At 39.2% G+C, this 26,198-nt stretch overlaps 3 protein-coding genes across 4 annotated transcripts; all 3 read right to left on the bottom strand.

Moving 5' to 3' along the window:
* Nucleotides 1–8,079: 8,079 nt before the first annotated feature.
* Nucleotides 8,080–8,983, bottom strand: LOC146675386 (uncharacterized). Its single transcript, XM_085385480.1, has 3 exons — nt 8,941–8,983; nt 8,520–8,864; nt 8,080–8,429 (listed from the first exon to the last, which is right to left on the bottom strand). The coding sequence occupies exons 1-3, from the start codon at nt 8,981–8,983 to the stop codon at nt 8,080–8,082; spliced, it is 738 nt and encodes a 245-aa protein (XP_085241606.1).
* An 80-nt stretch (nt 8,984–9,063) lies between these two features.
* LOC146675385 (uncharacterized) lies at nt 9,064–13,679 on the bottom strand. Its single transcript, XM_085385466.1, has 6 exons — nt 13,625–13,679; nt 12,807–13,505; nt 11,427–11,555; nt 11,306–11,343; nt 11,103–11,190; nt 9,064–9,188 (listed from the first exon to the last, which is right to left on the bottom strand). Exons 1-6 carry the CDS (start codon nt 13,677–13,679, stop codon nt 9,064–9,066), a joined length of 1,134 nt encoding a protein of 377 aa, XP_085241592.1.
* Nucleotides 13,680–22,998: 9,319 nt separating this feature from the next.
* Nucleotides 22,999–24,476, bottom strand: LOC146675384 (uncharacterized). Of its 2 annotated transcripts, none has more exons than XM_085402521.1 (5): nt 24,419–24,476; nt 23,595–24,296; nt 23,357–23,473; nt 23,225–23,268; nt 22,999–23,115 (listed from the first exon to the last, which is right to left on the bottom strand). In XM_085402521.1, exons 1-5 carry the CDS (start codon nt 24,474–24,476, stop codon nt 22,999–23,001), a joined length of 1,038 nt encoding a protein of 345 aa, XP_085258647.1. The 2 variants fall into 2 exon arrangements, with proteins under 2 accessions (XP_085258647.1, XP_085258648.1); XM_085402522.1 differs by having other exon boundaries at nt 23,595–24,286; nt 24,415–24,473.
* Between the last annotated feature and the right edge of the window lie 1,722 nt (nt 24,477–26,198).

Genomic DNA, 26,198 nt, shown 5'->3' with positions numbered 1-26,198 from the left:
TTTAAGTTGTGGAAATGTCTGTTCTAATGTTTAGAGTTTTGTGTGTAGACATGAGCCATAATCAATCTTTTGTATTCATGTGCTGGACTGAGAAGATAAGTGCTGTGTTGCCAATCTGTCATTATACTTGTGAACAGGGTTAAACACAAAATTATGGTTGTGCTCAATAGTAATCAGAAAATATTTGGTTAAAGATAATTATGTTTAAGTTGACAATTTTATATTGTGAAAAACTAATTATTATTTTAAGGACAGGCTGTGCTGAAAGCCTGTGTACAAAATGCCTTCAGACATGTTTGTGTGTGTGTGTGTGTGTGTGTGTGTGTGTGTGTGTGTGTGTGTGTGTGTGTGTGTGAGAGAGAGAGAGAGAGAGAGAGAGAGAGACTAAATGAGAGTGCACACAGGACATTCTGATCTCTGAATGTCTCAACTTTAAAGTGTATGATTTAGTAAAAAGGGGATTATATTGAGTAAATTGTCACTGAGAAACAGTTTTCAAGAGAAAACGTATTTGGATTAAAAAGGATTACGATAAAGTGAATGTTAAAAATGAAAAGTGAAGCTTATTCAGATATGATTGAATGTTCAAAAGTAACTGAACTGTCCATATTAAAAGACATAATAATAATAAAAAATTTTATTTAAGAAAGCATCTTTCAAAAAACTCAAGGACACTGTACACAAGCAATAACAAATAGATAAACAAATAAATAGGGAAATAGAGAGAGAATGATAAGTTGTGGCTGAGGATCAGTTGACCTGATTGGTTGACTAGATATTAGAGAGAGAGAGGTGGGGCGAGGTGGGGCGAGTCTAAACCTGGATGTATGGAGGTGTTGTGGGTCTGTTCCCAGTGGTCCTGTAAGATTAACAATTTAGACGATTGGATCGAGAAGAGATGCTCAGAGAGTGCAGACTACATTCTGGACTTGCTCTGATGCCAATTAGCCAGTCATCCATAACACAAAGCAAATCCAGGCATATTTTGAATATTTTTATGGAGCTACATATTCCAGCTGTGGTTTGTATTTACACAGAGCTGTGACAAAGCATTTGGCCACTACCAGATTTCCTGTTATTTTATATATGTCACACTTTATGTTTCAGTTTTTACTTAACCGTGCCGCACCTGAAATAATTCAGGCAGGATACACTCAGCTTCACACAAATGAAGCAGAATACAGTCACACATAGCAAACCTAGGAGCTCCGCCTTACTTTGAAATCTATTTAACATGCACCATGACAGGACGAATTATTAATTAATTCATGTTTAAACTTAACTTAGAGTTTTTATATGGGAATATTTGCACTTCTGTTAAATTAAACTTTTATGTTTCTTTTGTTTAGGAGCAACAGAAAAACAGGAGCACTAGGAGTCCAGAAACAACAAAAACAAAAAAACTAGGCACAAGAGTCAGGGCCAGCTGCGTGAAAAGTGGCAGCACCGACACAGTTCAGCGGGCCGACTGCGTCGAAAGCCACTGTAGCATAGGTGAAGCAGATCCCGACTCAAGCCACATGGAAACCCGCAACGGTGACACAGGTGTGGATGCCGACTGCTTGGAAAGCGCCAACAGTGAGACTGTCCAGGGCACTGGCCGTGAGGACAGTGGCAGCAGTGACGTTACGTAAATGAAGCAGGTCTGGAGGCTGACCGTGGTGGCAACACAGTTCAGGAGGCAGCCCATGACGATCCTAAGCTGATGGCCTGGAAAGTGGCCAGCGACGGTGAGGTGCAGGCCGTGCTGGACGTGCATGTGCAGGCTTGTCTGGACGAGGACGTGGTCATGGCCGTGGGCTCATGGACAGCTTGGCTAACAGCTGGTATGCAGGACCAGACGAGACGGGACCAGAAGAGGCAGGACCAGACGGTAGCATGGTGTTTGCAGGTGGTGGCACGGAAGCCGTGTATGGTGGCGCTGACGGTGGTGCTGATGGCTGGATGGGCTCGCCTGAGCTCCAAGCAGGAACAGAAAACAACTGGGTGGACTCTCCAGAGCCCCCAGTCAACACTGATGGTGGCGTAGAAGTCACGGATGGCTGAACCGACTTCTTGGAGTCCCCACCAGAGACAGAGAGCTGGAGTAGCTCTCCAGAGCCTCCAGCCGGAACAAATGGTTGGACAGACTCTTTGGAATCCACAGCAGAGACAGATGGCTGGTGAGGCTCACCAGAGCCCCCAGCAGAAACAGAAACAGGGCCAGCAGACACAGGGCAAGCAGGTGCAGAGACCCCTGGCTGAGACAAAGCTGGCTGGAGCTGTGCAGGGCATTTGCGCTCCTCAGGCAATGACAGCAAAATGAAGTCCTCAGCTGGCTGAATAAGCTCAGTAGAGCTTCCGGCAGAGGATGGAGGTGGCTGGAGTGGCTCACCAGAGCCAGCGAGAACAGGCAGTGGGCCACAAAGTGCAGAGGCCCCTGCCTGAGGCGAAGCAGAGCCAGCAGGTGTGGAGAACCCTCCCTGAGCTGGCGGCTTAGGAGGTGGATGAGCAGAAGACTGAGCTAGCAACTGAACTGATGACTCAGGTTGTAACAGAGTAGATGTCTGAACTGGTAACAGCGCTGTTGATTGACTCTTAGCTGCTCTTCTCTGGGGAAGTAAATACTGGATAAATACTTATATTTAAGTTTTTATTGTTTCACAAAAGGTTAGAAATGGAATGTCCACAGTTTAGAGTTTATTTGCAGATGTTTTTTTAAATAAGCTTGGCAGAGGCAAAGAAAAAGCAAAAATAGAAAGAATAAAGAAAAGAATAATGAAATCACGTCAATTCTACTTAATTAACTCTGAGCTAATGATGAGTTTGCAGTGAGGTGGAACACATCTTCAGTGCTGAAAGTCCCTATCTCACCACCAACCTCTCTCACTCCAAAAATAGGAACATAGTGCAGATCAATTAAATGCATCACACTTATATCAGAATATATCAGTTCTCCCTGAGCTGCATCTTCTTAATCTAAATTGCGATGCTGTTGTAGAAACCTACAGTGTATCCAGAAAGTATACAGCGCTTCACTTATTCCACATTTTGCCATTACAGCCTTATTCCAAAATTGATTAAATAAAATGTTCACCTCAAATTTCTACACACCTTACCTCATAAGGACTTGGTGAGGAAGTCTTCCCCCTCACAACGACCAGACTCTGTGTCTGACCTCGGCTGATGTGAGGAAAACTCTTCACAGAGTTAACCCAGGGAAAGCTGCTGGTCCAAATAACATCCCTTGGAGAGTACTCCGAGAACGTGCAGACCAGCTGACAGATATCTTCACTGACATCTTCTACCTCTCCCTGAGCACTGCTGTCGTCCCAACGTGTCTCAAGACCACCATCATCATTCCTGTGTCAAAGAAGTCTTCAGTGTCCTGCCTCAATGACTACCTTCCAGTTGCACTCACACCCATCATGATGAAATGCTTCAAGAGTCTCCTGATGAGTCACGTTAAGACCAGGCTGCCACCCACACTGGACCCACTGCAGTTCACCTGTCGCCTCAACCGGTCAACAGATGACACCATCGCCACCACTCTACATCTTGCCCTCACCCACCTGGACAATAAAGACACATATGTACAAATGCTGTCCATTGATTTCAGTTCAGCATTCAACAAAATCATTCCTCAGCACCTGATTGGAAAACTGAGCCTGCTGGGCCTGATCACCTCCCTCTGCAACTGGAGTCTGGATCTGTAACAGCATCTCCAACACAGCCACACTGAGCACTGGAGCCTCTCAGGGCTGTGTGCTCAGCCCACTGCTGTTCACTCTGCTGACTCACCACTGTGTAGCAGTGCACAGTTTGAACCACATCATCAATTTTGCTGATGACACGACTGTGGTGGGTCTCATCAGCAAGAACGAGTCAGCATACAGAGACGAGGTGAAACTGCTAACAGACCGGTGTAGAGTCAACAACCTGTCTGTAAATGTGGACAAAACAAAGGAGATGACACTCTTCACCCTGCTGTCTTCTGGAAAGAGGCACCAGAGCATTCATGCCCTCACTGCCAGACTGCGAAACAGCTTCTTCCCCCAGGCAGTGGAGTGTCTAGAAAATTTTTGTTGGTGGGGGCAGATAGGGGCACAGATTTGGAGAAGGGTGGCAGATGTAATTGGCAGATAATGTTAAAAACAATTCTACCAACCGTTAACCATAATTCAATAACCCTGTAAACCTAATAACCGAATGCGCTTTTAACTCCTATTAGAATGAGATTTTAACCACTATGGTGCAAAGTTTTTAGATACTGCGTTGATAAAGTACAAGAGATACAATCAGTCAGTGTTTATTCAGCAAGTAAATACTTTCTATGCTGCCTTATGGTAAACTTTGGTAATATTGATGTATAAAGAACAACACTGGCTGATGATGACATACAGTCAGCTGGCATGGTGACACTGCCAGTATAACCTGCAGGGCTGGACTGGGACAAAAAAATTGGGCATTTTCACTACAGACCAGCCCACCAGGTATTAAAGCCATAAAGCCTTTGAATGAAAACAAACGCTGTTGTGACAGTGATGTACACTGTCTTTTTGGTATATGGATGATTTCTATACATTTTACGTTAGATAAAAACTTTGTTCGCAAGATTCAGATAATTATTTAATAAAAGCTAGGTATTTGAATTGAGAATAAAAAAAGAAAAGTATTTCTTGGTGCCCCTCTTTCCCTGTTAATGCCCTACCTGGCCCCCTGGCAACACTTTGCCGCCCCTGCACAGTTACCAGCTGTCAGCTACTTAGAAAAGATCCTGGTGTTATTTGTCTCTCAGAAACAGTTCATAACTTCCCTTCAAGTCATTCATGTTAACTAAAAGGTAAACCTGTTTCTCCATCACAGCTCTGATGATTCAGTAAGGACATCTCCTGGTTTCATCTTCATGTTTCCCTCTCATCACATATACAAACCGACATCATGACCAGCAGCTTTACAGCTGTGGCTCCAGCAAACATCAGCTGATACTAGAAATTAATATTAAATAAATTCTAACAACAGCTGATCAAGCTTAAACGTGCTGCTGTTGTTTACCACAACATCCGCTGGTTTCCTGTTTCTGGCGCAAAGTGGGCGATAAACAAACAAGAGAGAAAAGCCGATCAGCTGATCACTGATCAGTTTCATGATTGAAGTAGCAATAGAAGAGGCAGCTGTAAAGACAGGATAACTCCAGCTTTGTGTCTTTTTCCATTCTAGCTAAAGTCCGGGACAAACTGCGTCTCTTCTCAGCTCAATACGGAACACGTAAATTTTTCTCTGAATGAGGAACCATTCCATTTTTTAAGGAGCTGTTGGCAACTCTACTAACTAACCTTATGAATGAAATAAAGTTCACTATCAGTAACATCATAGCAACCGAACAGCTGTATAGAAACTCGTCATGCTAGCTCACGCAGTATGAGTTATTGTAACTGACTGTAAAAAGTCAGCACAACGAAAATAAACTGCACCTAAACTTGGTTTATATCTGACCCAGATAGACTGCAGGTCGTAACTTCTTACCTGAAGTTCACCTGACACTTGGACCGGCGGCCGCCTCGGCGCTCTCCTCCTGCTTCACCTTCCCTCATCCACCTGTTGCCTCTGTGGAAGCTCCGCCATAGCCACCACCAAACAACTGAGTTATTTTTACACATCGGCCAGCATCTTGCCAATCCACCACCTCTCATTGTTCATGCCGTTACAAAAAAAGTCATCAGCCCACCATGCAAACGTCTGATGGCTAGTCCAGCTATGTTAACTTGTTAATCTTTCGCCGAAAAAATGTTTTCTGCGGTGCCATCTTTCGTGCTTGGCTCGCCTACCTTTGCTAACATGATGCTCATAGTGCAGAAGCCGGTGCTGTATTCACTTACCCTCGGATATCTGAGCTTCACTGTGAAACCATAATCGTACATTTGATATTTCATTAAATTTTATTGTTTTAGCTTCGGGGTGGCACCTGGGGTGGCCAGTCTGGTTGAGCCTGTACCCCCCCAGGCCACCCCGCTGGACACGCCACTGCCCCCAGGCTACACACACACGTATCGTTCTGTTCTGTCTGGTGTTGAACTTTTTTTTTCTTGCAATTTTTGCACCTTGCACATTATGTAGTCACGTGTTTATTGTCTGTTATATGCCATATGTAGCGCCATGGTTTTGGAGGAACGTTGTCTCGTTTCATGGTGTACTTTACCACTACACATGGTTGGAATGACAATAAAACCACTTGACTTGACTTGATCACTACCAGCAGCCATGACTGTCGACATGAGGCAAGCTGGATCCATGCATGCAATGCTGAAAATCAGTCAACTCAAAAATAAATTAACTGTTAACAGTCTTTAAATTGTTTGATTTTATTGTCTGATCAACTTTTTTTTATTAACTTTTTTAGTATTTCCGCAATGATTTATAATGTTTCACAACATTTTTTGGCACATGGCTGTGTATTGTAGAACATGAATAACATTACAACAACAGACGGTGTGTTTTTGAAATTATCATTATTGTTTTAGCTTTAGACAGTTCCTTACCTTATCTGATTATAAAATCTGCTTTTAAATATTGTTTTTAAAGGGATATTTATTCTGTTGACCAAATTCAATTTTCCCCCTTTATTTCCATGCAGTACCTGAGGCAACGTTCTTTAACTAGAAATGAAAAAGCAAAAGTCACATCCTCCAGGATTTCATTGAATAATTGAATTTTATCTAACAGTGGAGTGAGTGTGATTGCTATTGTGACAAATGGGACTATTGCTGTGAACCAACAACACGAGGCTGAGAGATCTCAAACCAAGTAACTCTCAGAAGTGTCTGAATCAACAGTTTATTATAACAGTGACACTAATGGATCATTTCTGGATCATCTCTGTGATGAAGAGCCCCTTTACATCAGCCACTGAAATGAAGAAAACTCAGCACGAAACAACAGCAAAGAGTATTACTGAGTATGGATTATAATATATAGGGTCTAACTTACAATACAAAGCACCTTGAGGCATTGTTGTGATTTGGCGCTGTATAAATGGAATCAAATTGAACTGAAAGAGAAGACTTCACAAGGTCACAGATGCAACCTAACAGTTTAATAACACACAATTTATAAACTTACTGCTTACAGTAAAACAGTGAGATATGCTGCATGAAAAGCTGAAAATGCATTTTTTTAAAGGCATGATATGTGTTAATGATAAAAAAGAACTATCATATAGAAATGATGAAAAGAGAGAGAGAGAAAGCAAGCGAAAAATGTCATCAGCGTGTCAGCTTTCCTCTCACATGCCTCTGTCTTACAGAAAAGATGCTAAAATATAAGTAAAATCAGTTAACAAGAAACTTTAGACTTAGAACAAAAAAAACTGGAAAAAAAAGAGCAGGCTTTAAACCGATTGAGCAGAATAATGTTAGGAAGAGCGAGAGAACAGCCTAAACATTTCAAAGCTGCAGTAATAAGTTCATAACTAGACATGTGGCATCAAAGTCGTAACGGCTTCAGTTCAGTGTAGCTTCACCCTGGAGTACACACATTCACTCCAGATACCATCTCTCTGTTCATTTGATCTCTTGATTTCGAGGTTTTCTTCACCTCTAACCTGAGAAAAAGTACAATAATGTGAATGAAATCAAAATTATGAGCCACTTAGGATGGTGTAATGATTATATAAATATTCAACTAAACAGCACATACCTTGGACAGAGGTGAAAGTCCTGAGCTAAACTCTGAAAAGCAGGCAAAGTGATTGGTGTTATGCTCAGTGGAACACACAGTATAGAGATCAACAGCATCGGTTACTGTACAGTGGTAGCGGTTTCTCTTACTGATCATGAACACAGCAAAAACCAGATAAACACCCATGATGATGATGATGATGATGCATGACAGGGTTCTCTCACGGACACAAAAACTCTCGTGATCATTGATGTCGTCTGGCAATACAGACAGGAGACATTAGAATTTCATTTCAAACCAATTTCTAATGTATGAATTGAAAAAGCAAGAAAGAGGTTATAAAAAGATAATCATCATATGTGTATTTGGGAAATTATGAGTTTTAAACACAAGATTTTCTACTGCAAAAAAATCTTAAGTAAATTATACTCCAAAATTACTTATACCAATCTTGGTCCCATTTCCAAGCAGTATTTGTCCACATGCATTGACAGCACAGTAGTAGACCCCAGCGTCATTCCGGCTCCTGACGACAAAGTTGTACACGCAGGTAGTTCGTCCTCTGTCAGTTCTCTGGGAGATGTTGTTCTTATTGCCAGAGCAATAAATCATCTCTGGAGCAGAACCATCCGAGTTTTTCAGCCACATGAAACTAGTGAGTTCTGCTGTGCATTGAGCAGAGTGAACAGAACAGCTGAGAGTCACAGAGTCTCCGGACCTCACTGACTTTGATTCTGGCTGCTGGACGACAGAGTCGCTGATTGTCTTTGCACCTTGGAAAACAAACCATTTGGAGTGAGATTGTTAGCACTGTGTTCACATTCAATTGAAATTATTTGAAATGCAAACATGTCCAAACATACCTGTCAACATCAGAAATGTTCCTGACCCAAACTGAACCTCACTTATGTGTAAGACTCCACAGAAGTATGTTCCAACATCTTCCCATGATGTTTTATTTATGGTCAGATGATTGTTAGTCATGTCAAATTTAACTGAAGAACGGTTAACAAATTCATCACTGAACTCTCTCACATTATAGTAAGAATCAGCTTTTACCACCAGCTGTAGTTTCCTCCCTGTAGTCACCTTGTACCACACGGTTTTCTTTGATGCGCTCTTTACGAAGCATTTAATAGTAGCTGAGTCGCCAATCTTCACTGTTTTCAAAGATTCAGGCTGAGAGACGTCACTTAACTGTGCTGCACCTGAAATAATTCAGACAGACTCAGTTTCACACAAATGAAGATCAAAAGTTTACACAAGTCAATTTCTTTTACTTACATAAAGAGCAGATCAGGAAAACGTTCACAAAGAACATCTTCATCTTGTCTCCTTCTTCAGTACAGCAGTCCACACCTAATGAAGCAGCAGTATACTTCTCAGATTTAAAAACGCCAGCTTGTCCTACATTTTGCCACATCTGACAGGTCTGATTGGTTCATCACCATCACACTGCAGAACATGATTGGCTCTGTCGCGTAACGTGGCGTAGCGAGAGACTGAGGCCTGGCCGCCCCCTGCCATCAAAGCTGAGGGGGTAAAAGGACTTGACATTCAGCCTTATGTGTTAAAAATGTGTTAATAAAAAGTGGTAAAACAGAGCTTTTTCCTATAGTTTGGTCATCATCTTCATTTGTAATCAAGGACAAATAAAAAATGTAAGTGATCAATATGCAGAGAAATGCAGTTTAAATTGTGGAAATGTCTGTTCTAATGTTTAGAGTTTTGTGTGTAGACATGAGCCATAATCAACCTTTTGTTCGTTGGACTGAGAAGATAAGGACTGTGTCACTAACCAGTCAATATACTTTTGAACAACAAAAACAATGTTAAATGTTGTAAACGTCAAACACTCAATTGTCAGTTCATTGTCATTGTGCTGACAGTTAAATGTGCTCAATACTAATTAAAAAATAATCAGTTAACGTTAATTATGTTTAGGTTGACAATTTTAATATTGTGAAAAAAAATGACTTTAAAGACAGGTTTAATCCAGGCTGCGCTGAAAACCTATGTAGAAAATGTCTTGAGAGATATGAGTGTGCGAATGTGTGTGTGTGTGTGTGTGTGTGTGTGTGTGTGTGTGTGTGTGTGTGTGTGTGTGTGTGTGTGTGTGTGAGAGAGAGAGAGAGAGAGAGAGAGAGAGAGAGAGAGAGAGAGAGAGAGAGAGAGACAGAAACTAAATGAGAGTGCACACAGGACACTCTGATCTCTGAATGTCTCACAGTTAAAGTGCATGACTTAGTAAAAAGGGGGATTGTATTGAGTAAATTGTGACGGAGAAACAGTTTGCAAGAGAAAAAGTATTCGGATTAAAAGTGAATGTGAAGAATGGAAAGTGAAGCTTATTCAGATATGATTGAATGTTCAAATGTAACTGAATTATCTTTGATAAAAGAGAGAGAATGATAACGTGTGGCTGAGGATCTATTGACCTGGTTGATTGAGTAGATATTAGAGAGAGAGAGAGAGATGGGGCGAGTGGGCACTTGACAAAGTCTAAACTGGGATGTATGGAGGTGTTTTCGGTTTGTTCCCAGCGGTCCTGTAACATTAACAGTTTAGATCATTGGATCTCAGAATTCCAGCAGAGATGCATAGAGGGAGAGAGGACTGCCCATATTCTGGACTTGCTGCGATGTCAATAGGCCAGTCATCCATAAAAACAAAGCAAATCCAGGCATATTTTGAATATTCTTCCTGAGCTAATTACTACTACAGCTGTAGTTTGTGGCTACACGCATTCAGTGGTGTGATCAAGCATTTGTCCCCTTCCTGATTTCCTGTTTTTTTGTATGTTTGTCACACTTAACGTTTTAGACCATCAAACACATTTAAATATTAGACAAAGATAACACATATAAACAAACAAGGGACTTTCCAAATGAAGGTGTTTACTATTAGGAAGAAAAACCCTACATGGCCCTGTGTGAAAAAGTGTTCACCCCGTAAAACCTAATAACTGGTTGGGCCACGCTTAGCAACAAACAAAGCGTTTGAGGGCAATGAGTCTTTTACAGTGCGGTGGAAGGGAAGGGGGCGGGCACTTCAAACCACTGTATTCACGCTCCACTCATACTCACGTCTGATCTCAACACACAAACGTCAGAATATTCAAAATATTTTTATTATTTTGGTTGAGAGGGGGGAGGGACTAAAATTCACGATGCAAAAAAAAAGTGATCATTATTATCATGATATTAAAATACAAATGCACATAATTCTTTTATATACATAACAGACACTTTTAATAGTCTGAAATACAAATGTCATTATTGTCCATGTTAAATTGTGGTGTGAGGAAATGAATGAAATAGTAACTTATAAATGTCTTTTATAAGGGAAGTCATGCTTCAAAGAGAACCTCACAAGGTCCTGTGTTCATACACAGAGACCAAAAGCCTGTCCACTTTACTGCTTTACACTAGAATAGACACATTTACTCCAGGTGTTGTCCATCTGCATTTCTGATCTGTTCATCTTCATGTCCCTCAAAGGTTTGAAATAGAGGTAGCCTCCTCCTTGGTCACCCTGGGGATGAAAAACAGTACAACAGCTGAGTCACTTTCACATTTATTAAAAAAAACTAACAAACATGGATGGAACGTAAAACTGTGCTTTTTCTTTCAAAACAAAATGCACTTACATTTGCTTTGAAAAAGGGGGAGTTTTTTGCTGGATAATCTGGAAAACAGAAAACTGTGTCAATATAATGTCAAATTCACCGGAGGATAAAAAACAAACATAAGGAATACTAAACCACTTGCCTGTGTATGTGCTCCTGTTTTTCTTTCTTGTCATGCACATTAAGGAAGCCAGTAAAATACTCAGGACGCTGGTGAAAGCTGAAACCCCCCTCCAGAAATACAACAAGAGAAGAGTGTCCCCTTCATCTACTGAGATAGTAACCCAACAAATAAAGTTAAAACACAGATGTTGTCTTGTCAGCAAAACTGGCTTGGTTGGTAAAATGCTAAATGGCCTGTATTTGTATAGCGCTTTACTAGTCCCTAAGAACCCCAAAGCACTTTACACATTCAGTCATCCACACATTCACACACTGGTGATGGCAAGCTACATTGTAGCCACAGCCACCCTGGGGCGCACTGACAGAGGCGAGGCTGCCGGACACTGGCGCCACCAGGCCCTCTAACCACCACCAGTAGGCAACGGGTGAAGTATCTTGCCCAAGGATGCAAAGACCGAGACTGTCCAAGCCGGGGCTTAAACCGGCAACCTTACGATTACAAGGCGAACTCCCAACTCTTGAGCCACGATCACCCACTAAATAGACTGATTCTTATAGAGCACTTTTGTACTCTCCAGGAGCACTCTATACAACATGCCTCATACAGACAAGCACGTTTTTTTCTGTTTAAGTGTTTTTGAATTTCTGTAACACACTCACTCATTGATGCATCAGAGAGCAGTTTGGGGTTAGTGTGTTACATGTAGACTGAAGCAGCCAGGCAACCACTCATACACCCACCTCATACAACGCAAACTGTGCCATAGACAAACAGATGTCGACCATGTCTGGTAATACTGATGACACTATTTTTTTATTATGGGTCAATGTCTGCTGCAAGTAGCGGACAGAGATTAACAATACTGCATGGACATTTTTAAATGTATTTATAGTTAAACAATTCTACCTAATAACATGTGACCATTTAAATTTACCATTTTAAAGCGTGCTGGATAATAAGCGTATTTGTCTGTACTGTTAGAAAGGCTGTCTCCCTCCTTATGTCAGCATTATAACAGCGTTGTCTAGCCTTATTTGTGTCTTAATCAGTTAAGTTATAAAGCAAAAGGTCATTAAGCTAGGCACCTAATACGTATTTACTTGTAAATGTCTGAACAATATGTTTAAAGGATTTCCCATGATTATTTTTATGTTGGCTGGAAAGAAAATATTTTTATTTTCCGCTGTTAGTGCAGCTTAGTGCAAGTTACTACAACTTCTGCATGAATGTCCATTTCATGCTTTGGAGAGGCAAAGTGGGAAATGCTTTAAAAAGCAAAAGGTCATTAAGATAAGCAGTTAATATGTATTTACATGGTGGACTGGCCTGCCTTTACACACTTTGACATGATAGTGAGTAGCTTGTTCAGATAATAGAACCTTTCCCAAAATTACTTACCCTCAACATTCAGCTTGGTCCCATTGCCAAACAGTAAGCGTCCACATAAAGCAACAGCACAGTAGTAGGACCCAACATGAGAGACATTCAAGTTCTTCATTGGCAGGCTGTACACACAGGTGTGTGCTTGTGCCTCAGATTTCTTCTTGCACTCATCATTCCTGCCTCCATGGGTGTATATGAGCCCTGGATGAGATTCTTCAGAGTCTTTGAACCAGTAAACCTTGTGGTCTTCATCACAGGTCCCAGTGCGGACTGTACAGTTCAGAGTCACAGAGTCTCCTGGCTGGATGGTCTCAGATAGTGATTGTAGGACAAAAGTCTGGATGTCCAAACTGGAACCTTTTACATTGAGATATGTTTCTTTGGTAAACTCTAAAATAAAAGTAAAGCTTGTTGCGCAGTAGTAAGTAGCTGAATCTGAGACACGCAGATCTGTTATTTTCAAGTGATTTTTACTGATGCCAGTAACTAACGTAAAGCGTGGATTACTTTTGAATTCATTATAAAATATGCCATTTCCCTCATATCTGTAGTAGGTAGAGATGAGTCTTGGTTTTTGTCCCAGAGTTTGTTTGTACCAGTAAAGTCTTGCAGCTTCACCTTCGTAAGAACAGTGCAGAGTTACTTCATCACCAACATCAGCAGAAACAAAATCAGTCTCTTGATGAAGAGATGAGTGCGGTTCAGCTGGCTGAGCTGAAACAAGATACAAGACAACGCACACACATTTCTTTCATTGCATATATATTTAGTGCAGTGGACATCTGAAACCTAATTGAGAAATGACATCTCAAAACAGCAAAATTAGAACTCACCTATTATTCCTACGCACACACGTATCAGATAAACTACAAATATTAAATGTGTCATTATGGTAAAATAATTTTTCTGCTCTTCAAAGAGGAAATTTCATGTGACCGGCCAACCACAGATTATGTGTAATGTCCCGTAAAGGAAACATGCTCATCGCTGTCATGTTTAGCGCTTGAAAAATGAAAAACCACAGACATCCTTGGTTGTGCAACGTTGTGGACGTAAAATGGGTCGTGCTTTCTTTGAAGATTTGCTTCAGTTTCCATTTAGAGAAAGAAAACTACGACGCTCATCTGGTTTGCTTTGTTTCAAATGTGACACTGTGTGGCACTAACATTAAAGTGGTCCTGTCATTACTAATTTCAAACTCAACTCTATCTTCTATTCTTTGACTTACATAAAATAGTTGGTTATTTTGACCACCTGGGATTAGTTTAAAAATGTTGGGGCACTGCCGTGGTTTAAACTCGGCCTCCCTATTGGTCTTTCTTCCCGTGCCTAACTCATACTTTGCCTTCTGCAGCAGGCTTCTTCCTGTAATGATAAGAGCATTAAAATAACACAAACACACCACACGTTTTCCCCTAGGTTATCCTCACACCTTAAAGTTTCTGTGCCTTGCTGCGTCAGGACACCATCACCCCATATTTGTGGTGATGGTGGGCAGGCTGTGAGACAAAGCTGTGTGAAAGGTACAGCCACGTTTATGAGGTGCCGTAAGGGACATTATTACTGAAACGCTCTCACACACACAACTGAAACGCTCTCACACACACACTACTAAAACACTCTCACACACACTACTGAAATTTTAGCTCTCACACACACTACTGAAACGCTCTCACACACACTACTGAAATTTTAGCTCTCACACACACTACTGAAACGCTCTCACACACACTACTGAAATTTTAGCTCTCACACACACTACTGAAACGCTCTCACACACACTACTGAAACGCTCTCACACACACTACTGAAATTTTAGCTCTCACACACACAACTGAAACGCTCTCACACACACAACTGAAACGCTCTCACACACACTACTGAAACGCTCTCACACACACTACTGAAACTTTAGCTCTCACACACACTACTGAAACGCTCTCACACACACTACTGAAACGCTCTCACACACACTACTGAAACGCTCTCACACACACTACTGAAATTTTAGCTCTCACACACACAACTGAAACACTCTCACACACACAACTGAAACGCTCTCACACACACTACTGAAACGCTCTCACACACACTACTGAAACGCTCTCACACACACTACTGAAACGCTCTCACACACACACTACTGAAATTTTAGCTCTCACACACACTACTGAAACGCTCTCACACACACTACTGAAACGCTCTCACACACACACAACTGAAACGCTCTCACACACACTACTGAAACGCTCTCACACACACTACTGAAACGCTCTCACACACACAACTGAAACGCTCTCACACACACTACTGAAACGCTCTCACACACACTACTGAAACGCTCTCACACACACTACTGAAATTTTAGCTCTCACACACACTACTGAAACGCTCTCACACACACACAACTGAAATTTTAGCTCTCACACACACAACTGAAACGCTCTCACACACACTACTGAAACGCTCTCACACACACTACTGAAACGCTCTCACACACACTACTGAAACGCTCTCACACACACTACTGAAATTTTAGCTCTCACACACACAACTGAAACACTCTCACACACACAACTGAAACGCTCTCACACACACTACTGAAACGCTCTCACACACACTACTGAAACGCTCTCACACACACTACTGAAATTTTAGCTCTCACACACACTACTGAAACGCTCTCACACACACTACTGAAACGCTCTCACACACACAACTGAAACGCTCTCACACACACTACTGAAACACTCTCACACACACAACTGAAGCGCTCTCACACACACTACTGAAACGCTCTCACACACACTACTGAAACGCTCTCACACACACTACTGAAACGCTCTCACACACACTACTGAAACGCTCTCACACACACTACTGAAATTTTAGCTCTCACACACACTACTGAAACACTCTCACACACACTACTGAAATTTTAGCTCTCACACACACTACTGAAACGCTCTCACACACACTACTGAAACGCTCTCACACACACTACTGAAACGCTCTCACACACACTACTGAAACGCTCTCACACACACTACTGAAATTTTAGCTCTCACGCACACTACTGAAACGCTCTCACACACACAACTGAAACGCTCTCACACACACTACTGAAACGCTCTCACACACACCACTGAAACCAGAGGCATTTCTGCTGAACAGGAAGTTGTTTCCTGACAAGGAAACTGATGGAAAAAGTGGTATATTTCAAAACACTACAAGGATTTCTACTCAGCAACCTGCTAGTACAGCAGTCCCCAACCTTTTTTGCGCCACGTAAACAATATAAAAAATAAAAAAACGATAAATACCATGAAAACCATAAATAGAAATGTGTTCGAATTTTTGTGGAGGAATAAAACCCATTACATAGAAAGATCTCAGCTTGTGAAGGGATACAATAAAGGTGGTATCAAAACTCCAGAATTGGAATTTATGGTTGGCACCCTTAGAATTAAATGGTTAAAATCTTGTCTGTCACAGCCAGACTCTACTTAGCTCCACATCCCATGATTCTTGTTTAATAAAATAGTATACAGGATTAGACTTTATTTTGAAATGTTATTTTGCGGCAAATAAAATCCCCATAAAGATATCAAACTTTCCAAAACAGACGTTGCATTTTTGGGAAAATGAGATTTACCCACAACTTCTCCCCATAATTCAACCTTATGGAATAATAGGGTAATAACACTTAATCAAAAATCAATTTTCAAGAGTGACTGGTTTGAACAAAAATATTATATTCATAACAGATTTGTTGGATGATAACGGTGTCATTCTAAGTTACACAGACTTTTCAGAAAAATATTGTCTAAACTGTTCTCAAAGAGAATATAACAAATTTTGTGAACTGGTCCCACTGCCTCTGCTTCATTTGATTAAAATTTTTATGATATACAATAATTTCTCATCAGTGCTCCCAAATTTATTGCTAGGGCAATGTCAGCTGTTTGATAAAAATGCAATAAGAAATTTGTTAGTAGTTTCTTCAAAGACAAAATATTTCATAGTTACAACAGAATGGTTACATGGCATGGTTCTAATTTAGTTATTTCATATACACTGGATAAAGCATACTAAAAATTTATGAAATAGCCTATTCTACCTAAAGTTAAAGAAACACACTTTAAACAAAACTAATACTGTGGCAGAATTTCTAAAAAAAGAGATTTGGCTTTGAGGTGGATCAGTGTTCTTTTTGTACTGATGAAAATGAAACCCTAGAACATCTTTTTTTTTCCTATGCCCTATCACACAATGTATTTGGTGCAACTTAAAAAATTGGATTTCCCTAAATGTTAATGATGTGCCACTGTTTGAATTACATCATAATTTTTTTTATATGGATCATCTAGCATTGGATGTCTCAGACATTATTAACATCACCATACTTGTTGAGTATTGCAGCATCGACAGCGATCAACTCGAAGGAAAATGACGACGGAGGCAAAAATGTCCTTAATATTTTTGGGAACTTTATTCCTCATCAACATGCGGCAAAACTTTTCTCATGGGTGCCATTTTCGTTGTGGTATACTTTTTTTTTTCTTAGGGGCGTGATGACGCAGCATCCGTGCTCTTACAATGAAACAGTGCCTCCTTGTGGTGGCAACTAAAATACTGTCTCTGTTAAACCACAGTAACCATAATGCAGTTAAACACTGTACAACATGAGTACACACAATGAATATCTTAACAATACTTTTGAGTAAATATCATATCCATTGTGCTAAATGGAGGAACGCTAAGCCTTCTCTCCCTGGTTTTATTGATGATTTTAAGATATTTTTCTTTGCTAAAAAAAGACAAAAAGCACATATGCCAAAAAAATAACCAGGATAATGCACGTCTCCCGCTATTCTAAATTTTGACTTATGCTGAGGCTAATATATTGTTAAGTAATGCAGCTGTCTCACTGAGGTCCAGAATCGATTTGTTCCACGATTCGATTCAATTCAATTCAATTCGATTTGATTATGGGGAATTTTGACAGTCAGAAATATTATAATTCAGATCAGTACATTTACATATTTTTGTATTTAAAAAAAGGAAGCTGACACACGCAAGACTTTATCAAAGGTGTGAGCATCACAGCAGATGCCTTTGTGTCAAAGTAGCTGAAGATAAAACACATAAAAACATGAAGGTGGTTTTCCTGGCCTGGGATTTTATAAAAAATATTCTGCAGTACATCAAAAACGAAAGAAAATCATTAACATATGAACGTTACCTCTGACGTTACAGCGGTTTTATTAGAGACACGGCTAACGTTTTGCATTTTGCATAATTTTAAAAAGTTTAAATTTATTCAGTATTGAACGGCAGAAATTAGGTTTTCTTTTCGGAAGTATGTAAAATGAAAAAAAAAAAAAAAAAACAGCGGCTGACTGCGCTGTAAACAACAGTAGACTTGTGCCTAACAAGCAAGCGAATAATGCAGAAAACAGATTTTTAGAGGGAAACTGTTCTTGAAGTACAGAGAGAGAGAAAGAAAGAGAGAGGGCTGTGCATGACGTGCGATTTTATCGTGGTGGAAGCAAAACAGTTAGGGAATTCATGACGATGTTTATGTGAAGCGCAGTTTGGATCTCCTTTTGCTGCTGGTTCAGTCAATATTGTTTGGAGAGAGATAAAACTAACAGCTTTAGAATCGGCGCAAAAACGGCGTGAAAACAAAGCGCGGACCTGCCGACAGATCAGAGTCAGCGAGCTGTCGGCTTTCAGCCCCGACCGTGTCCGTGCTGTCGGGTGAGAAAGGCGACATCTCACTGATTCTGATCCGCGGGTCCGCGCTGTGTGTTTACGTCTTTGTGCAGAAGCCATGTACCTGCTCTCATTTACTGTCTTAGCTGTTTGGTGGTTGTTGAAATTTTGTGAGGTTTCACCAGAGATTCTGGCATTTCGGGTAAAATAAATTTATATTAAAAAATCGATTCAGGATTTTAATGAATCGATTTCACGTTATCCAAGCCAGAATCGATTTTAATCAATAAATTGATTATAAAAACCCACCCCTAACTAACAGGTTGCTGAGTAGACATCTGTGTAGTGGTTTGTTTGAAATCTAACACTTTTTCCTTCAGTTTCCTTGTCAAGAATTAACTTCCTGTTTAACTGAAATGCCTTCCTGTTTAACTGAAATGCCTTCCTGTTCAACTGAAATGCCTTCCTGTTCAACTGAAACACCTTCCTGTTCAACTGAAATGCCTTCCTGTTTAACTGAAATGCCTTCCTGTTCAACTGAAATGCCTTGGTTTTTCAGTAGTGTGTGTGAGAGCGTTTCAGTAGTGTGTGTGAGAGCGTTTCAGTAGTGTGTGTGAGAGCGTTTCAGTAGTGTGTGTGAGAGCGTTTCAGTAGTGTGTGTGAGAGCGTTTCAGTTGTGTGTGTGAGAGCTAAAATTTCAGTAGTGTGTGTGAGAGCGTTTCAGTAGTGTGTGTGAGAGCGTTTCAGTTGTGTGTGTGAGAGCTAAAATTTCAGTAGTGTGTGTGAGAGCGTTTCAGTAGTGTGTGTGAGAGCGTTTCAGTAGTGTGTGTGAGAGCGTTTCAGTAGTGTGTGTGAGAGCTAAAATTTCAGTAGTGTGTGTGAGAGCGTTTCAGTAGTGTGTGTGAGAGCGTTTCAGTTGTGTGTGTGTGAGAGCGTTTCAGTAATAATGTCCCTTACGGCACCTCATACACGTTGCTCGGTGATAGCATAATAGCCTGTTTTAGCTAGCTGAAATGTATTGTTTGGGGGCAAATACGATAGAGTTAAAAAAATGCTTATATATGAATATTCAGTCCAATACACCTAAAACTATGTTGAGATATGTTGAGATAAACTATGTTGGCATAGAACTATGGCGCAAGCCTGAAAACGTCCCACAAAAACTGAGCAAACAGGTTTTTTTTAACCTTTTTTTTAAACTGTGCTGCAATTAATTACTGCACAACTAATTTTGACTGCATCTCCACACAGGATATGCTTACGAAGATGGAATATGGGGGCGAGCAGAAGTACGTTAAAGTTCCACAAAGTGATGAATGGAGGACATGCATATTGTATTGAAGAAAAGAGTAATGAACATGCTGTCATTTGCATTGTCCAGCACACCTATGTCAGACCCTTTGATAAACAATATTCCAATGAGAGCGTGTACACTGTTCCATGTTTTAGAAAATGATTGAAAATTGCGGTTCACAGTTCAAAATAAATGTTTTTCAGAAAAACATTGGCTCTTTTTAATAAATGTGTATTTCCCAAGGAATTTCTGAAAGTTCAGAAGAGTAAAATTTAAACCTTTTAGAATTAATTAGAAGAAAACTCTTATGTAGTTAAAATAAAATACTCTGTGAGACTTGATATCTAAACTCTTAACACCTAGCTAGCATTAATAAGTGTTAAATTATCAACTCCAGACAGATTTGGTATTTAACACTAAATCTGAGTTAAGATGCCAACTCTCCAAAAAGAGTTAAATTCACACTCTTTGGTGTGGACCCATATAGACACTTTAATAGTGTTGAAATCAAATCTGACAGTGTTAATTTGTGTATACTGGATTTGCTGTGTACCAGGTACTTTTTTAGTACATGCTCGCCCGGGGTTTCCAAGAGTCTGACTAAAAGCCACAGACTGAACAGCATTTATATTGTTGTGTCAACCGTTACCTTTGTGGTAGTGTTCCCATCACATATTAATTACAATGCCGGACTTGGTAATCTAGAGCAGAATGATCAAAATTTGACAGTTTCAGGCCTGAGCAGAAGAGCCGAGGAGGTGAAGCTGTCGACTGAGGCAGAACAGTGTGCATTGCAGAGGAGAAGCTGCCAGGTTAATAGATGTGGCAGATGTGGATGAGATGATAAACCCTGACTGTGGTCGTTTTATAATAATCATTTAACATTTTAAAACCAGCTGAAAGGTCAGTTTTAAAATAAAGCCATTCAGATAGTTGCAAATAAAATAAAGATGGTATAAAAACTAGAGATGGACCGATCCGATATTACGTATCGGTATCGGTCCGATACTGACCTAAATTACTGGATCGGATATCGGAGAAAAATAAAAAATGTAATCCGATCCATTAAATATCACGAAAGCACCTCACAAAACTTGCAACACGTCGTAACTCACCTCAGAACGTTAGCACGTCGGAGCAGTGGCTGTGGCATGCGGGACCTGTCGTGGTCTGGATAGCATGTGGAGCTTCGCTAGCAACCTGGCATTTCATCTCCGACAAAGTTATCCCCGAGAGAAGTAAAGCAAGTGTGTAAGTCCATCTCTGAATGTTTGTAAAGCATTCCTGCGTTAAGCTTAACAAGCGACTGCCTCTCGCTCTCCGGCTGCTACTTCAATCGTGAAACTGATCAGCTGATCGGCTTTTCTGTCGCGAGTCCGTCTCTCTTGTTTGTTTTTGGTCCACTTTGCACCAGAAAGAGCAAACCAGCGGCTGAACAACAGCAGAACGTTTAAGCTTGATCAGCTGTTGTTAGAATTTATTTAATATTTCTTTCTACACCAGGATCTTTTTTTATGTAGCTGACGCTGGTAACTGTGCAGGGGCGGATCTAGCAAAGTTTAGCCAGGGGGGCCGATAGGGCATGAACAGGGAAAAGGGGGCACAAAGACATACTTTTCTTTCTTATTCTCATTTAAAATGTCGAGCTTTTAATAAATAATTATCTGACACCCAAAGTTTTAATTTGATGTAAAATGAATAGAAGTCAATTACTGTATATAGTGACTATTAAGTCTAATATATATACCCTAGTAAGCTATAGTACTTTTTACTTTGGGAAGGTACCATCTGTGCAGTCTGCAATTTTGTTGAAGAAAGATGTTGAATCTATTTAATATTTCTTGAAAAATAATTGATTTCTGTGCATTTTTTTTTCACACTGCATCAAATTAAGGTTGATTACGTCGATTAAGCATCATGAGGTGGCGCGTGAGGGGTGGTTCCCTATTTTTTATTTATTTATTTTTGTTGTTGCTGGGAGTTGGAACCCTATTAGTTAGGTTGCTTAATATTTACGCTAAGTACTCTTTAAAATACCAGAATAGGGAGGATGGTGTAGGTCTAAGTTTATTAGATTGATCAGTATTGCTGAACTATGAAATATTTTTTTTGTATACAGGTATAACAGAATAGCTTTAGTGTAGTTGTTGTTTTAAACTTGAGTATGAACTTATACAAAATGCAGCAAGATATTTAAAAAACAGTTTTGTTGATTAAAAAACACTATATCGGATTCATATCGGTATCGGCAGATATCCAAATTTATGATATCGTTATCGGTATCGGACATAAAAAAGTGGTATCGTGCCATCTCTAATAAAAACAGAACATTTATTGTGAAACAAATTCCACAAATTATTCAAAATCAATTTTGAACTTTTCATAATGTTCTTCTGCAAAAATAACATCTTCAGATGTGTTAGGTGTGGTGTTGGTATACCGTTTATTTATTCTATTCTAATTTTAATTTTACGATCTATAATAGAATGATCAAAATCAGTGATAAAACTAACAAGACCTCCAAATACTTAAGTACTTTTTTGTCAAATATTATTATACTCATACAAATATTATCATTATTATTATAAATAAGTATAAACTTGTGGAAATCAACAACTTAATGTTGGTTGCTCAGATCGACACTTTAATAGAAACTGTTTGTCTTTGACATGAACTGTAATGATATTCTGTACAACTTGATACAACTCTAACTGAACACTCAAAGCACTTTACACAACTTGCCTTATTCACACATTTACACAATGTAAATGATTTCTATTTAACATTCACACACATTCATACTTCAGTGAATGCATTGGGGAGCAATTTGGCATTAGTATCTTGCCCAAGAGTATTTGTTACATATATTTATGTATGTAGCAAATACTGGATATTGACATAACAAATTTCATATTAAAATGATACCGTTTTAGTATGTCAATAATTTATCAGCCAATTAGGAAATATAGACTCTGTGAATAAAAAAAGAAAACAAGCATTTAATGTTCGGACATTCAGCAAATATGCGATGTTATAATCAACTTTTCAGTTGTAATTTATATTAGCAATAAATGAGAAAAAGAAGAGAAATACAGCAACCAATGTACTTTTAAACGAGTCATATTTGAGACAAAAGTACACATGATACTGCTACGCTTAAGCCCTATTACACAGAAGTAAACATGTAAAGTTTTATTATTTGATACTAGAATACAGACATTTATCCTCTGGATTCTCTCTTTTTCTTGTAGATCTGCTGGTCTTTTTTACCCTCAAAGCAGCATAATGAAGGGTTTCTTCAGGTTCACAATTCTGATAATGAAATAAATCCACAAATCACAATATGGCACATGTTATAAAATTTTAAAAATGACAGATATTTGTCATAATAACAAAATGATTTAGAATTGTATTATTCTACCTCTGTGTTTGTTATAGAGGAAGCTGAAAATCTTGCATTAGACCCTGAAACAAACACACAGACACACAAATCATATTTCAACCATACTGGATGGTAATTTTATATAAACAATATATGAACAGCAACATTTACCTGTACACTGCTGTCTGCTTATACCATAAATTAAGAAAGCCAGTATAAAGATCAGGATTGTGGTGAATGCCAAGGCAGCAATTAAGAAATACACAGAGAGAAGAAAAGTCTCCTGAGCTGCAGTAACAAATATGACAATAAGATATTATGTTAGCAGCTTTTCCAATTTGTAATAACATTTTAATTGTAAACAGAACTATTCATCAGTAAAAGAAATGTGTGCTAAGCTTCTACTCACACCCAAAATCCAGCTCGGTCCCGTTTCCAAAAAGCATGTATCCACACGAGGCAACAGCACAGTAGTAGATCCCAGCATGAGAAACATCCAGGTTCTTCATTGGCAGGCTGTACACACAGGTTTTTGTGTGTGTCTTTGGTTTCCTCTCACACTCATCATTCCTGCCTCCATGGCTGTAAATGAGTCCTGAATGAGACTCTTCAGAGTCTTTGAACCAGTAAACACTGTGTTCTTCATCACAGGTCCCAGTGTGTACTGTGCAGTTCAGAGTCACAGAGCCTCCTGGTTGGATGGTCTCAGATGCAGACTGCTGAATTAAAGGCCGGCTGTTCAAACCTGAACCTTTAACACTCACAGTGATTCCTTCTGCAAATTCAAAACTTACCGAAAAGCTACTCGCGCAGAAATAGGTAGCTGAGTCCGAAACTTGAAGATTTTTTATCATCAAATGGTTTTGAGCTTTTTCAGTAGACAGTGTGAAGCGTGGATTGTTCTCACATTCATCATAGAAAGTGCCATTTTTATCATACGAATAGAAGCTAGAAATGAGTCTTGGCTTCTCTCCCAGTGTTTGCTTATACCAGTAAAACCTTGCTACCACTTCACCTTCATAGAAACACTGCAAAGTTACACTCTCCCCGACATTAGTGGATATAAAAACTCTGTCTTGACGAACAGACGAGAGTTGATGACTCTTCGGAGCTGAAATGATAGAAGGAAAGAAACAAAACAAAGAAAACTGATTTTAAAAAAGTAGAACTCATGTCACTGAGTGACCTTAATCTCTAAAAGATAAAAGTTACTGAGGAAAAAACACAACTCACTCATTTCCCCAAAGAACAACAGCATCAAATAGAAAACAGATGGTGGAGATATCATCATGTTCAAATCCGTGACTTGAATGGAAAGAATCTTTCTGTTCATAGTGTCTTCAGGGGCAAGACTGTATTTGATTGGCTGATTTAAAGTCACACTGTATGCAAGGAAGCAGCTTCACATTCACAGCATAGTGTCAAAACGTGATGAGAGATTCACATGGACAACAAAGTGGCTCTTGAACTTTCCACTGAACTTCAAGTTATTGAAATTTAACTGACCACTCAGTCTTACTCGGATTGCACTTCACGGATCTCACTGATCTAAATATTATTTTTTAATATCTAGTCTAGTACAGGAAAATGTAGCAACTTCAACTTAGTGTAAGTGTTGTTTGTACAACAAATAGCTCAGTGGTGAAGGACACTGCTGGCAGTACCAATTTCCTTCGCCACTGCCTGAACTTATAATCTTTACCCTTTTCTGTGTGCATGTTCTTACATGTTGTTATTGACATTTTTTTGTAACTAGTTCAAATCAAGAGAGGAGGTTCATTGGGGAAAAAATGCATATTAAACAAAAAACACCTTGGATCAAATAAGAGCATAAGGAAACTTTCAGATAAGCATGTCTGAAGTGACTTTGGATTTGCACTAGTGGCTAAAAATAATGTATTTCTATCACCATCTTTACTATATACGAAAGTGATCAATTAGCCACTCTTACATGTAACCTACATATCAAGGAAGTGTACAGTTTCTTTATTCTATTCATAAGTAAACTGAAGGTTATTTTTAAATGCATTTAAGAGATTTAGAATTTTTTTTCAGTTATTCATTTCCTTGAAAAATGCAAAATATTTCACGCTTTAACCTGCAATATTTTGTGTATCTTAAAACCAGCTTATTTTTAACAGGGTTAAAAATAAATCCATACTGGTTCCAGCAATATAAATCATATTTATCCACAGTTATTCATGATGACCAATTTTATCAATGTTTTTTTCCGATCTTTGATGCATTTGTCAAATATTATATTAATTGACATTACTCTAAAACAGTGAGTATAGTACTGCTAGATGTTAGGAGATGAGTCAAAGAAAGAAATTAGAACGAGGAACTGAAGAAGTGCCATTTGGGAAATGTCACTGTATGATCCTGTGGTTTTTTCTTTGTGCTATTTACTACACTGTAAAAAAATATATATAATATAAAAATATAAAAGTATTTTACTGTGTATTTTACAGTTTTGTTCTGTTTTTTTTAGAATATCATTAAAATTACATAAAGAAACTGTGATTTTACATTTCAAATGTAAATTAACATAAAATCAAAAAACAATTTTCTTGTTTTTTAAATGTATTTGTCTGTACATATGCATATTTAGATTGTTAAAATACATTCACGAATGTATCATAATTTCACAAATATTTGTCCGTTATTTCAAAGATTGAAGTGTTAAATTGAAATGAAATGCTATGGAAAAATATATAACATGATTCTAACTGATGATTACATGATTGTAACTTTTTTTACATCAAATAATTATTATTATTATTGTTATTTAGGGCGATCGTGGCTCAAGAGTTGGCAGTTCATCTTGTAATCAGAAGGTTGCTGGTTCGAGCCCCGGCTCGGACACTCTTGGTCGTTGCGTCCTTGGTCAAGACACTTCACCTACCGCCTACTAGTGATGGCCAGAGGGGCCGATGGTGCGATATGGCAGCCTCGCCTCTGTCAGTCTGTCCCAGGGCATGCAATCCATTATTATTTAAACCAACTGTTAACT

This window comes from Rhamphochromis longiceps, linkage group LG3 (assembly GCF_057381845.1).
Source record: "Rhamphochromis longiceps isolate RC_006_pf linkage group LG3, R_longiceps_female_GT1.1, whole genome shotgun sequence".
Lineage (NCBI taxonomy): Eukaryota > Metazoa > Chordata > Actinopteri > Cichliformes > Cichlidae > Rhamphochromis > Rhamphochromis longiceps.
This window is presented reverse-complemented; position numbering and strand designations above follow the sequence as displayed.